The sequence below is a fragment of the Ranitomeya variabilis genome, chromosome 2, assembly GCF_051348905.1.
Source record: "Ranitomeya variabilis isolate aRanVar5 chromosome 2, aRanVar5.hap1, whole genome shotgun sequence".
Classification (NCBI taxonomy): Eukaryota; Metazoa; Chordata; class Amphibia; order Anura; family Dendrobatidae; genus Ranitomeya; species Ranitomeya variabilis.
Window position 1 is genome coordinate 703,640,560 of NC_135233.1, and position 15,758 is coordinate 703,656,317.

General features: G+C 42.1%; 1 protein-coding gene across 1 annotated transcript in view; it reads right to left on the reverse strand.

Annotated features, from left to right (window-relative positions):
- Positions 1–8,829: 8,829 nt before the first annotated feature.
- LOC143807655 (cAMP-dependent protein kinase inhibitor beta-like) overlaps positions 8,830–15,758 on the reverse strand; it is a 261,280-nt gene continuing 254,351 nt past the window's right edge. The window contains exons 2-3 of the mRNA XM_077289459.1: positions 11,633–11,807; positions 8,830–9,611 (exon numbers count right to left, since the gene is read on the reverse strand). Of these exons, the coding sequence (XP_077145574.1) occupies positions 9,535–9,611; positions 11,633–11,780 (225 nt within the window). The 5' untranslated portion in view covers positions 11,781–11,807 and the 3' untranslated portion in view covers positions 8,830–9,534. The remainder of the gene's footprint in view (positions 9,612–11,632; positions 11,808–15,758) is intronic.

Sequence of the window (15,758 nt, forward strand, 5' to 3'; positions counted from 1 at the left end):
AGAGAGAGAGAGAGAGAGAGAGAGAGAGAGAGAGAGAAAAAATATATGTTTCCTTCATTGGGTTTCGTGTTTCGGCCGAAACCCGATTTTTCACGGTGGTCGGCCGATTTCACTCGACTCGACTTTTAAGACAGTCGGGTTTCACAAAACCCGACTCGACCCTAAAAAACTAAAGGTCGCTCAACCCTAGTTGCCACCCCTGCTCTTCTCTACACAGATTTCACAAAGTTATCTCATGAAGATGTTGAAGCCAAGCGCATGGCTATCTTCAAAAGATCCCCACCACTGTTATCAATAATTGTTATTCGTAAATTCTAGTATACAGGGGGGACGGGTATGCCGCAACAGCCATGGCTGGTAACATGGCACCAGCCATGTGAAGACCAGTACCCCTCGAGCTTATAGCTTGGGATAGTACCTCTGATGCTGGACATTAATTAACAAAATGTATCTAGGGGGGAATGTGAAGGGACAAATTAAGAAAGATTCTCCATTTTGTGCTTTTCAACTCCATTTTGCTGTTCTAAGATAAATTTTGTTAGTAAGCTAAAGTTTACAGCTGTTATGAGACCTTGATTGTTGCAATCTAAACAGAACATGAGACTGAGGGTGTATTGTTCTACGAAACTTTGACGCACAGACTGTTCCTGCATTCTTATAGGTTAAGAACTGTGAGCGTGTTCTTATGCTGATTGGTTGAAGTATAATTTCTATGACTATGAAAAGTCATACACAATAAACGGGGGCCAGAGAGATCAGCTTGATCCCCCCCAAACAGAGATACACGTCTCCGTCTGGTCATTTTCAGTTGCCGGCAACGCCCTGTAGATTAATTTGGAAATCACTGAGTTAACCGTGAAGGATCAATTTAGATTCTCCCTCAACAATCCCACCTTGAAAGCTGGCCACTTGAAGGGCTGGGTGAAACTAGAGTTACTACATAGTGTAAATCTCTATATAAGACCAGAGAAACATGACTAAGACAGATGCCAAAACTGGGGTACCTGTACATGTGTGCTCATACCTGCATAATTGGGGATGCCCATGCAGTGTACAGTAGGTAATCTCCCAGGGGTTCTCTGTCTTAGTGTTGCTTCTCTGATATTCCAGACGGATGATGTTTAAAAGCCTCTTGGTGATGATGTCAGTATACTGTAAGTAGTTAATCTTTAGATATACTTAATAATTACATGTATTTAATCCAAATATGTACTTAACCTTTGTATGCTAACATATACAAAAGTGGACGCACTCATACTATTCAATCATACTATTCCTTGAATTTTGTACTTTGAAATAAAATTGCATTGTATTGCAAGTATTAGCCTTCTTTAAAGCTGTATCTGAACCTTCGTGTTAAAAAATTGGCAAATAAAATTGCCAAATTCTCCTGTAAATCATTTTGCAAAGAGGGAAGCATCATACCAGTAAAAAAGATTAAAAGTTTATCGTCCTTCAATGTAGTGCATCCTGCTCTCAACATATTGACGGGATTCTATTACCATTCGAAAACCAAGAAAGGATTTGACAGCTTGAGTTTTCATGGTACACAATTAATTTTTTAGTAAGTAATAGTCTCCTGTCTCCAATCACGTCATTCAGACTGCATTGTTGGGTATTCTCAAAAGCTTAACTCAAAACAAACATCGTTTTGTGTCACATTAGTAAACTTTATAGTCTTGCAAGGATTTAAAGTAATCTGTTTCACTCGCCTTTGGACTGATTGGTGATATTTTTATCAGCCACAACTCTGAAGTGTTAGCAAGTTTTGGTTGAAGAGGTACAGATTCTTTTCTTTTTTTTCCTTGCAGTCAGTTCTCCTTAAGGCCATGTTCACACTTTGCGGTTTTTACCGCGGAACCGCCGCGATTTTGATGCTGCGGGTCCGCAGCAGTTTCCATAGCATTTCCATTTACATGTAAACCCTATGGAAACCGCAAACCGCTGTGCACATGCTGCGGGAAAAACCGCGCAGAAACGCAGCGGTTTAAAACCCGCAGCATGTCACTTCTTTGTGCAGAATCGCTGCGATTCTGCACCCATAGGAATACATTGAACCGCTTACTTCCCACATGGGGCTGTGCCCACGTTGCGGGAAGTAAGCGGCTAATATGCGGGTGGTACCCAGGGTGGAGGAGAGGAGACTCTCCTCCAGGCCCTGGGAACCATATTTGGGGTAAAAAAAAAGAATAAAAATAAAAAATGATGCTATACTCACCTCTCAGCGCTGCACGCGGCCGGCCGGTCAGAGTTGCTGTGCGAACAGGACCTGCGGTGACGTCGCGGTCACATGACCGTGATGACGCCGCGGTCACATGACCGTGACGTCACGAAGGTCCTTCTCGCACATCATCTTTGGAACCGGACCGCCGGGTGCAGCGCCGAGGAGATCCGGACATCAGAGGGTGAGTATAACCAATTTTTATTATTTTTAACATTACTATTGATGCTGCATATTGCTGCATATGCAGCATCAATAGTATAGGCGGAAACCCGCAGCGGAAACCGCGGAACAAACCGCGATAAATCTGCAGGGATAACCGCAGCGGTTTTGCCCTGCAGATTTATCAAATCCGCTGCGGGAGAACCTGCAGAGCACACCGCAAAGTGTGAACATGGCCTTACTCTGTGTGATTTTATATGTGATTTTTTATTTGAACATTGAGAAATGGATTTGGTAGAGGAAGAACACACTTTTCTGACATTTGAAAAAAAAAAATTGGGAATCAAGCCTTGTTTAACGTCCACCATCTAGCAATGTACGATCTTTGCCTATAGTTTAACAGTTCACTGAATGCTTTCTTTTCCATCAGAAGATGACTTCAGGGAAGCAACATTATTTTCTTTATCTGATACAATAACAGTCGAACAAAATGATCATGATTTTCAAGTGTTTCTGTGGAGAAAACGCACACTTTGCATGGAGGTGTAATTATTTTTTTTTGGCGTGAAAATGCCATTTACTTTTATATGTTGGAAATCTTGCACTGAAGCCCCATTAATAATCACTTGGGTAGATTAATTTAGACCTTTTATGTCTATCATTGCTGACTTATGGATGTACAAAATGCATATTATGAACTGGATTTTCATGGGCCCATTCAGTATGTGAGTTCCAAGGCGTAATGGGGTGCATATGACTATGCAGCAGGGCTGGCCTTGCTGCCAATATGTAAAATAAAGGAGTATGGAGCAGAAAATGCATATTGTAAAGTGGATTTTCATAGGCCCATCCAGTATGTGGGTTCCAAGGCGTAATGATGTGCATATGACTATGCAGCAGGGCTGGCCTTGCTGCCAATGTGTAAAACAAAGAAGTATGGAGCACAAAATGAATATTGTTAGCAGTATTTTCAAGGGCCCTTCCAGTATGTGGAGTCCAAGGAGTAATGAGGTGCATATGACTGACTATGCAGCAGGGTTGGCCTTGCTGCCAATGTGTAAAACAAAGGAGTATGGAGCACAAAATGCATATTGTGAAGTGGATTTTCATGGGCCCATACAATATGTGGGTTCCAAGGCGTAATGGGGTGCATATGACGGATTATACAGCAGGGCTGTCCTTGCTGCCAATGTGTAAAACAAAGGAGTACGGGAGTACAAAATGCATATTGCGAAGTGGATTTTCATGGGCCCATCCAGTATGTGGGTTCCAAGGCATAATGGGGTGCATATGACTATGCAGCAGGGCTGGCCTTGCTGCCAATGTGTAAAACAAAGGAGTACGGAGTACAAAATGCATATTGTGAAGTGGATTTTCAAGGGCCCATCCAGTATGTGGGTTCAAAGGCTTATTGGGGTGCTTATGAATTGGTAGCAGGGCAGGCCTTGAAATCAATGCAATACTTTTTCAGGAGTGCCCCCTGGACATGTTATGAAAGGGGTATTGCGGTGCATCGTAATTCTTGGCAGCCCATTCACTCACAGCATAGGCTACAACAGCTTAGGAGACCCACTGTTTAATAATGGCCCTTTAAGAAAATTAATGCCCCCTGATGCACCAGTAAAAATAGGCTCTGTGTCTTTAAGAGTCTCTCCTTCATGAATGAAACAAGATGGGTCTGCTTATGTGTCACACACCACATGGCCAGCTAGGGTTGTTAAATGTTACAATGACATTTCACAGTGAATGCATTTGTAGTGGTTGAAAGCAATGTTAAAGTTGAAAAACGCTTCAAAAACGCGGCGTCTGAACTAAGCCCGTGGGGGAGGAACATTTCTGTCCAGAGTTAATAATTTGGCCTTACAGGCAAGTCATTAACCTGCAAAGGATGTACCTTAACATATTTCCCAGCAAAATCTGTTTTGGTTTCGTTTTAGTGTGTTTTTTGTTGCACCGGGAAAAATGGCATGAATCTCGGAAAAAAATGTTTACAGCTGTGAACTAGGAGTCAAGAATGCTTCCAGGGGTTATCCCCATGGTGTTCCTTTGTCATTTGAACAGTGTTTCCATCATTTTCAGACGTTTTTAGACCTTAAAAGGACCCCCGGGAGGGATCGCTGTAAAAATACTCGGGTCTCACATAGACTTACATTGGGCTCGTTGCTCGGGTCGAGTACCCGAGTATTCCAATCTTCTCAACTCGAGCAATGAGCACCCGAGGATTTAATACTCACTCATCACTAGCTGCTAACCATTTATTTCCTAAGAATGATGTGTTCATAGGTACAGGAGTGCTCAGCCACGTCACTCTGCGGGGTGGGATGGCTGAGGAACCCCTAACAGGAGCAAGCGATGGTTCTAAGGGAAATGGGGAGATGCATGGGAACCGTGAGGAAGGTGATGCCGTGAAACTGACCAGGGCCACAGAGGAAGGTAACTGCCCCATATTTAGCACTGCTCCTGGGATGTTGGGGGTGGATGGAGAAGTAGTGCCCAAAGCAGCGCCAGCTGATGGGTCTGTGGACATCCCCAGGAAGACAGCCTACCTAGCTGTTGTCACCTGCAGTCAGAGTGCCTGGAACACAGATAACATTCTGCCTTCTGGACCCTCCTCAGTCACAGGCGTGACTGGACCAGAGATGTACCCAGAACGGGTCCCAGAGGGTTCCCATGAAGGGACCCTGACATCGCTTCTGGCTGCCCCTAGCCAGGAGTTTCAGGCTGCTCTGCACTCAGATGCAAGCCTGGATAATTTGAGATGCCCACCTCCGTGACTGATAAGGAGAGTGTGTTCTGGGAACGAGGGAGGTTGTACCAGGAGACAGTACCCGGAAAATCCCAAAAGGAGTGATTGAGGGAAAGACAGCTGGTCATCCCGTACCAATTCGGGGATGAGTTGTTGTGGATTGCCCATGAGATCCCGCTCGCTGAACACTTGGGGATCAACAAAACTAAGGCCGGCTGTCTCAACACTTCTATTGGCCCAAGATGAGGACAGATGTGACAAACCACTGCCACTCCTGTATCATCTGCCAAAGAGTGGGGAAGGCGGGGCCTGCTCTTAAGGATCCCCTGATCCCTTTGCCAGTGATAGAGGAGCCTTTCCAAAGGATCGAGGTGGACATTGTGGGCCCGCTGGCCGTCCCCAGCAGCTCTGAAAAGCAATACGTCCTCACTGTGGTAGACTACGATACCCAGTAGCCAGAAGCAGTGGCTCTGTCCTCAACCAAGGCAGATTAGGTGGCAGATGCACTGTTGGCCATCTTTTCACTAGTAGGATTTCCCAGGGAGATGCTTACCGATCAAGGAATATATTATCTTTGTTGAGGTATTGACATTGTTCTTGTTTAACTAGTTTATTGTAAACAATTTGTAAATGTCGCTAATGAACCTGATTTGCACTGAGTAGGGAATAATTTTGATAGTAACTGTATGCTAAAAAGGGCCTGTTCTCCTGACAGTGGCTCTAGAAATACTCCATTGTTTCCTGTTTACTGTCAAAGGTTATGACCACAGGTGTAATCCAGCAGTTGTTGTTGTGTATCTTCACCTTTTTTTTAACTGCTGTGCTGTAGATCCTCTGACACCACTCAGCTACTGAGCCCTTATCACAACTATGACAAAGAGCTTGCTCTAAGGAAGATTGTGACAACCATACTTACTATGGTTGGTTGTCATGTACTGCCGAGGCTTCCAAAGTTGCCTTATTCATCAGCAGTATTGGGAGGGCTCAAGTTCAGACCAAGAGTATTAACAGATCAACTGTAAAACATAAAATTCTACAAAATATTGTTTTGCCATTGGTATTTTATAGGGATTGCATATAATTACCAAAACATCCTCCAAGGACAATATCTGCAAGGAGATGGCATATTCTCTCCGTGTTTTGTGGGTTTCCTTCCACACTACAAGGGTATATTGATAGGGAATTTAGATTGTGAGACTCATTGGGACAGTGATGATGATGACTGTAAAGTGGTGTGAAAATTAATGGTGGTATACAGTTGGTACAGAAAGTATTCAGACCTCTTTAAATTTTTCACTTTTTCCATCTTTGCAGCTATTTGGTAAATTAAAAAAAAGGTAAATTTTTTTCTCATTAATGTACACTGCACCCCATCTTGACTGAAGAAAAACATAAATGTAGTAATTTTTGCAAATGTATTCAAATGTATTAAAAAAGAAAAACTGAAATATCACATGGTTATAAGAATTCAGAACCTTTGCTCAGTATTGAGTAGAAGCACCCTTTTGAGCTAGCACAGCCATGAGTCTTCTTGGGAATGATGCAACAGGTTTTTCACACCTGGATTTGGGGATCCTCTGCCATTCTTCCTTGCAGATCCTCTCCAGTTCCATCAGGTTGGATGGTGACAGTTGATGGACAGCTATTTTCAGGTCTTTCCAGATATGTTCAATTGGGTTTAGGTCAGGGCTCTGACTAGGCTAGTCAAAAATGCTCACAGAGTTGTTCTGAAGCCCACTGCTTTGTTATTTTAGCTGTGTGCTTAGGGTTATTGTTTTGTTGGAAGGTGAATCTTCAGCCAAGTCTGAGGTCCAGAGCACTCTGGAAGAGGTTTTCATCAAGGATATCTCTGTACTTCATGTTTCCTTCAATGACAACCAGCTGTCCTGTCCCTGCAGTTGAAAAACATAACATGATGCTGCTGCCACCACCACCATGTTTCACTGTTGGGATTGTATTGTACAGGTGATTAGCAGTGCCTGGTTTTCTCCACACATACCGCTTACAATTATCACCAAAAAGGTCTATCTTCATCTGATCAGACCAGAGAATCTTATTTCTCATAGTCTGGGAGTCGTTCATGTGTTTTTAAGCAAACTCTATGTAGGCTTTCATATGCCTTGCACTGAGGAGAGGCTTCCATCGGGCAACTCTGCCATAAAGGCCCAACTGGCGGAGGGCTGCAATGATAGTTGACTTTTTGGAACTTTCTCCCATCTCCCTACTGCATCTCTGGAGCTTAGCCACAGTGGTCTTCGAATCCTTCTTTACCCCTCTGGCCGAAGCTCTTCTTCCACGATTGCTCAGTTTGGCTGGACAGCCAGGTCTAGGAAGACTTCTGGTGGTCACAAACTTCTTCCATTTAAGGATTATGGAGGCCACTGTGCTCTTAGGATCCATGAGTACTGCAGAAATTCTGTTGTGACCTTGGCCAGATCTGTGCCTTGCCACAATTCTGTCTCTGAGCTCCTTGGCAAGCTCCTTTGACCTCATGATTCTCCTTTGGTCTGACATACACTGTGAACTTTGAGGTCTTATATAGACAGGTGTGTGCCTTTCCAAATCAAGTCCTATTAGTTTAATTAAACACAGCTGGACTCCAATGAAGGAGTAGAACCATCTCAAGAAGGATCACAAGGAAATGGACAGCAGGTCACTTAAATATGAGTGTCTGAGCAAAGGGTCTGAAATTTATGACCATGTGATATTTCAGTTTTTCTTTTTTATTAAATCTGAAAAAATTTCTACATTTCTGTTTTTTTTTTATTCAAGATGGGGTGCAGAGTGTACATTAAAGTGAAAAAAATGAACTTTTTTGAATTTACCAAATGGCTGCAATGAAACAAAGAGTGAAGAATTTATAAGGGGTCTGAATACTTTCCGTACCCACGGTATAAGCTAGCATAGTAATAACCATAACAGTGTAGTTGACAGGTCCTCTAACTGTAATAAATCCTGTATTTTTACGGTTCGCTGTAGAGGTCCATTCATCTTCTGTGGAGGCAATTAAACTTTACTATTTTGATTTCCAAATATAAAATTAAGCAAGACTGTTAGAAGCAATCATGAATGCAACCACTGGAAAATATACGACAAATTACAGGGTTACTACTCGTATAGGGACAGATAGACTTTGCTGAAAGATGTGATAAGTAGAATTCTAAATATTATCATAGTGAAACCAAGTAGAAGGAACGAGGCCATTATGCCTGAAACTAAATAATAATTGCCTCATTATAATAACTGACTGCCTCATTCCAAAATAATTATCGGATAAGCATATCATAATTAATTTCATATTTTCCTCTCTCTCAGATCTCTCTCTAGAGTCTCACAAGAGAAACATTGCATTTTAGGGTTATTTGTGGCAACAGAAGCCAGAACTGATGGTACATCTGTTCTATACATGTACTTGGATTACAATTCAGTCATTACATAATAGAGAGCCATGTTTCCCTTCTCTCTTTCTCTAGGCATATTGTATTTTGAATTATTAGCAGATGTAGAGCAACTGCACAGAATGTTACTCCCAGCTGGGTTACAAATATCTCTTGTAAATGCGTTCATCCTGCTTAGAAATCAGCATTTTATTTATAGCCATGATCTTGTTAGGCAGATAAACAGTTTAATAAGAAATACCTTGTCTAATTATTCATCTCTGAGGAATGAGCAATTAACATTGCAAGTTGCACACTACAGCAGCAATGACAGGATCATTTTTATTTTCATATCAAACAACCGAAACCACGTACAATGCTACATTAGCTGACAAAATTACAGAAAGAGGCAGCTTAGTTGCTGGCTACTGTTCCACCATTTCTTCATGAGGCGTGTGTTACACGGGCTCAGATTTTAGGTTACGGGATTGTCACATAGAAAACTAATGACATTAAGGCACTGGGAACATGGTTGCCTTTATGTTTTCTCCTTTTCAGAGACATACAATAATTATGGAGCAGTAGTTTAAGATGACCTAATTCCTGTGGTGATTAACATTGAAACAAAATCTATGAGATGCGGTGGCATTACTCATGAAAAAGCTTCCTAGGTATGCCGAACAAACCGTTACTGCTCTGTACTTCTATCGAAGGATCCCAACAATAAAACAATACCTGATACCTGATACTACTCCAGTAGCTATTGTGTACAAGGCTGTAGACAGATTTCTGGTTTTGCAAAACACAGCCCAAGGAACATTCTTTGTCATATAGCTCTTTCCTAAATGTGTCCTTCTGTCTCTATACGGAGTAGAAAATATATTTCTATTCCCGAGAACTAAGCACTAACAGATATATTATTCCCATATAAAGTGTTGCATAGTCCACTCATTGCCCAGCAGTGATAACTTGGGCTCATAGTCCATCAGAGAAGGTCAACTCTGCTTGTATCTTTCTCAAGATGACTCTTAGGTATCAGATTTTTCTTCTGGAGTTTCGGCAGGAGTTTCTCCTGAAGTTGTCCCTCCTTCTTCTGCTCCTTCATCTAAAAAAGACCAGAATATTAATAAGCAACTATTTTTCTTCAAGATAACATACAAATATATTCAACACATTTATTCTACTAATAAGGATTTCTAGGATATACTATTTGACCACTCATCAACTATCAAGAAGAAAATTATTTTTGTAACATACTTTGAGAATGGCATAGATGCTAGTGAACACAAAAGTACACGTGATGATATAGTGAGTGTAGGAGGTTTTGGATGCATTCCAGAACTTTCTTTATACAAATAGACTCTTCAGAAAGGACAAAGACTTGAACTCTAGAGCCACCTGTTACATGTAGCAATCCTAAAAGTCAATATTGTGCCTTTAATGAACAGTACCACATGACTTAGCATAAGTTTTCCTATTGCAGATACGTGTTTTGATTTATTTGCCCTTCACCAATGCTAAGCATGAGATTTATTTGGCTAGGTGAGAGTCGTAGGGTTCTAAGGGGGATTTGTCTCCTTATGAAAAGTGCCTAAGCGGCTTGACACTCTCCACAGGAAGAAACATTCCCCTTAGACACTTCTTCAAGATCAGGCTCACTGTGTACTCACATATGGATGGCACTATGGAGACAGTTTCCTTACATCGGTAGGAAAGCTATTTGCATTCTTTTTCCAAGAGTACATTGCGCTAAACATCACTAATTAATAATGCTTATATCTATTGACAGCTAGACTTTTCCAGAGTAATTCGAATTGCCATAGAGGACTGTGTAGAATGTGAAGCTTTCAGCAGAAGCAGCACTGAACAAGATGGGCCATCAAATTCAACAATGATTGGAAGTGCATATATAAAATATAAAAAAAATAGTAAAGTCCTATAAATATTAACATTAATAAAAATATTTTCTTGTCTACTTCAATTCATCTTTTGGTATCATCGATTCAGACTTACTCCTTAACATTTCTGTACACTGTTCAATAAGCTAATCTTTGAATGATCTATATGGCTTAAAGACTAAATCCATCAAAAAACTGAAAACCTACTTTTGAGCAGAAGTACCCAATTCCCAAAGGAGCATGAGGACAGTCATGTATATAAATGATTGTTCCAATTTCTCACCATCAATGCTGACTTCGATTTCAGCCAGGAAGTAGAGCTATCATAATGTACTCTACTCCTAGTTAAGACTATATTGAAAAATGACTGATCATTGTACTCTTCCCCAAAGTAGTGACAGTCTAGTTTTCACCCTGACATTTCTGCTTGTCATTACTATGTAGTTAAAAATAAAAGTCAATGGAAGAAAGCTTGAGCGAAAAAGATAAAAAGAGCTTCATATATTTTCCTTCAACAACCATAAGAGGATCCTATATAACTAAATGGGGGATAAGGAATAAAATGTCAAATTTAACTTTGCTCAATTCTATCAGTTTTGTGTAATGTGTGTGAAGTAACTATTAAGGCTATGGATATCTTTGACAAGTTAAAAAATATTTTTTACATATGTTTTTGGTTACATTAAAGTAGAAAATTTTCAGTCTGCAATTTTCATTCATTTATTCATTTCCATACCCCTAGCCTTATGATGCATGCAGTTTACATACTTTCTCATGTAATACACATTTAATTGATGTTCTGCACAACCTTGGGACACAGTTGAAGCCTTGTCTGGCCAGCCCCTGCATGAGCCAGAGGAGGATCCCCTCTATGACATGCATGTGCCCAAATAGGACATATGGACAAAAGTTATTTTAACTAAATATACAATATTTATTTAATTAATCTATTGTATTGTTTTCTATTAAATGGTGTTCCCACTTATGTATTTAAGTTAACATAGGGAAACCATGCTTATTAAAAAGAAAATCATCCACTAGAATTTGCCCCTTGATCTGCATCATCAGATATATCATGGCCACAAGTACCTGACCATTGAGCTCACCATTTGGCTTCATGGTCAAGTGACTAATGGTTGAGGCATTATCACTAAAATTATGAAGGGGAGCATTGGAGTGAGGCATGGATTACAGTAATAAGTATTGCTTCTAGCCTCTGTATGTTTACCTTGAGATACACAGAGCTCCGCTAGTTTCTGTGGCAGATCTGAGGTCTCACCTCCTGCTGGAGAGCCCAAAATGTCTGGTAAGGCATTACGGCGACCTGACCTTCCCGATGCTGCAAAATCTGTCACCACAGGCTCCACATCAGTCATTTCTGACCTCTTTCTTCATAGCAACATCTAAAAATTAACACATATGAAGGTTACATTCACAATAGGTTATCTAATATCAAATATATAATATAAAACAGACATTTAAATTGATTTAAAAAAAACAAACAAACATTTACCTCTTGAAATTATGGATTGATACGGTTTTATAAAATTAGGGGTTTAGATTTATATATTATAATTATTTCCAACAGCTATTATTCTAGTGTCCAAATGAAAAAAAAATATTTTACTGAATGAAGTTAAAATAAGTACAAAATATTGGATGATTAAAAATCTAAACTATGGCTGGATAAGTTTAAACGTAAAGGTTAAGGTAGATTAAAAGGTGAACATCTTTGAGATACAGGGTATATGGATAGATACTGGAGGAGATCTTGACTAGATACGAGCGAATACTTCAATGTTTGGTTCTGATTACGATAGCCGAATTTGCAATATTTGCTGATTAATTCGATGAATATTCACCGAACATAACCAAATGCCATGCATGTCAATGGGAGGCAAAAACAAATGCATGTACAACACCTTAGAACGGCCAAATCACATCAAATGAGAGACAGACACCAGGAAAGTGGCCTCAATTCACCCACAGTACAAATTGCAGCATGGCATGGCAGCAATCAGCCAGGCATGAAGTATCAGGGTCTGGGATGGCATTTACAGCTTTTATTTGAACGTCACACTAAGATGAGGTGGGTGAGGGATCAGTGTAGGCATCCTTTGCTGGGAGCCCTGATACCACTTGCAACACCTCTACCTGTTTTCATGCTGAGCCACACTCAAGTGGCACAAATATCAGTTTTGTAGACTCCCATTGTAAGAAAAATTTAAGGATAGTAACACGGGTAGTTGAGTCCAAGTAAGTGGAGACCTAAAAGTCTCGGAAGCCTACTGCTACAGACAACACGCATGAAGGAGACCCAACCAGGAGTCTACACATTTTCAAAAATTAGTGGCAGACAATGCGAAAGTGGCATCAATTTCACCACAGTAGAAATAGTATAATAGGGACCGACAGGTCTTCCACTACGCCCAATCCAGCAGATGTACAACCAACCTGGAGTTTTCACATTTTAAAAAATGAGGGCCTGACATCACCGAAGTGGAATAAATGTCATGAGAATAGAAATAGTATAATTGGGACCGACACGTCTTCCACTACAGAAAACCCAGCAGATATAGACCAACCATGACTGTTCACATTTCCACAAATTTGTATTAACCACCCTCCCAAGGCACACGCCTGTGTGATGACAATCTGTAGCTTAGACACAATGTTATCCCTTCCGCAACCTCCTCTGCTTCCTCCTCTTCTTCTGAGACCACCATCTCCTCATGCAGGCTATTCAAAGTCTACTCCAGGGTATAGATGACCGGAATAGTGATGCTTATGATGGCGTCGTCAGTGCTAACCATCTTAATAGCCATTTTGAAATTTGTGCAGAAGTGTGCAGAGGTACTTAATCTGTGCTCACTCTGTAAATGTGATATGCGCCATGTCGGTACTGCATTGGTCCAGGCTGTATGACATACTGCGTCAGGGCTCGTTACTGCTGCCACAGTTGCTGCAACATGTGCAGAGTGGAATTCCACTGTGTCAGCACATTTCATATCAACCTGTTAACTGGCATGGACAAAGACCTCTGTATCGATGCAAGTCGATGACCTGAGGGGTTCGAATGGCAGAAATAAGTACACAGCTTCTGTGCTTTCTGGAGCATCTCACCCATGCCAGGATAGTGGTGAAGAAAATGCTGTACCACCAGGTTAAGGATGTGAGCCAATCAAAGCACGTGTATGAGCTTGCCTCACTGTAGGGCCGCCACCAGGTTTGCACCATTATCGGACACGGCCTTCCCTGGATGCAAGTTCAGCAGAGACAGCCATTGATCAAACTCAGCCTGGAGAGCTTTCTACATCTCTTCAGCAGTATGACTGCGATCTCCAAGGCAATTTTAACACTGCCTGATTGCAGTGAGCCCTGGCTGTGCAGTACGGAAGTGGTGGGGATTCGCTCTGCACTGTTGGAATGCGAGTCTCATTAAGGCAGAGGTTGAGGGTGCAGGTGGAGGCCCTAGAGGAGATAAAGGAGGAGGCAGGAGCAGTGAAGGAAGTCTTAAATGAAGAGGTTTGTCCTGCAAGCCTTGGGGATTCCAAGACGTGTGGATCAGCGCCTGCCCCCACGGCCACCAGAGTCACCCAGTGTCCAGTCAGCGAGATGTAATGCCCTTGCCATGCTTACTTGTCTAAGTGTATGTGGTAAATTGTACCCTGGCAGACACAGATTTAGTCAAGGAACTGGCGATGTCTGCGAAATATTGGTGTAGCGCAGGCACAGCTTTCTTAGAAAAGTAATGGCAACTGGGAAATTGATGCTGGGGACAGCCATAAGGTTTCTGAAACCATCTGTATCTACCAGAAAGAAAGCTAGCATTTCTGTGGCCAACAGATTGTTGATCCTGGAGTTCAATCTCTTACCTTTGTCAAGCGTAGGAGGAAACAATCTTTTACGTGACCACAACTGTGGTACCGTGGGCTGGTTGCAGTGCTGAGAGAGGGCGCAGTATGGTGAATCGGACAAACTGCTGGACATTGGGAGAGTTGCAGGTGGAGATGTTATGGTGGATTGAGAAAGTTGTGGTGTGCTCGTTCTCTCAGATCGGTCAAAAAAAGCAGGCATGTCCTCTTCCATTACAGGTGATCGCGGGTTCTCAGTCAGTGTGACTGCAGCGGGTAAAGAACCTGAGGTTCTGCGGTCAAAGACCGGTGTCTGAATAGCTGGCACAGTAACAGAGGAGGAGGAAGAAGCAGCAGATGCAATTGATGGGGCAGCTGATGATTGTTGCGGTCCAATGGTCTGCATATTTGCGCAGTGGGATTCCCACAGTAACGCATGTTGATTGCGCATGTGAAGGTTCATACATGTACTAGTCAAATTATTGCACTTTTTACCTCTACGCAGTTTTTCTTTATAAAGTTGGCAGATTATGTGAGTTGGCTCATCCTTTGCAGTGTCAAAAAAGCTCAGGCTAGGCAACCCTTGCAGTCCCTGCAAGCTGCAGAACCACAGAAGCTGCTGGTCACAGCCACAGTTGTGGCTGAGGATGCATTGCTTGTCATGGCTGCATCATTACGTGTCTGCAATGTATGGCGCAATGTAACCTCCTTGTCTTCCTCCTCAGATGACCTACTCAGCTGTGTGCCTCTATGTCAACGCCAACTGGGATCTAACAACTCATCATCATCCTCTGTGTTATCACATTCCTCACCTTTGGAGTCGCCCTCCTCCTCTTCCTGCTCTGACAGCACCTAAAATCCTTGTGAGCCTCAAATATCTGAGTCTCATCAGGATCACCTCCCCCCAAAGGTTAACGTCTGATGATGAGGGTCAGGATGCTGTTCAGACCCTACTTTGTCCTGCCCCAGATCCAAGCTAAAAACATTTTAGGCTTCTGTGCAGATGTCCTCCTCTTGACTGTTTGAAGCTTTTGAGTACACTTCTGATGACCATGGCATAGAATGTGTGAACAGCTCTTCAGACTCACCCATCTGTGGTTCCGTACAGTCATTTGTACAGTTGGAGAGTTGGGAATGCAGGGGGAAGCAAGAGGAATTTGGGTGCCACCTCTGTGGACTGTACTGGGTATGATGTTGAGGAGGAGGAGAGGCAACTTGAAGCAGCGCTTGTCATCCACTCGAGCACATGCTCTTTCTGGGCCTCATCAACAAGGCGTACCACTGTACATCTGCCAAAGAAAGGTAGTGGAGTAGCCCGTCCAGTAACAGAAGTTGTCAGACGCCTTTGCATAGGACGTGACGTTGTTGGTTCACTAGTGCTTTCACTAACCTTACCACCTACCTCATGTACAACTTGAACATCAAGCCTAGTTCCCTTCCACCATGGCCTCACTTTTTCCCAGTCATGCCTGGATCAGGCCTCTATAACACACTAGAAGC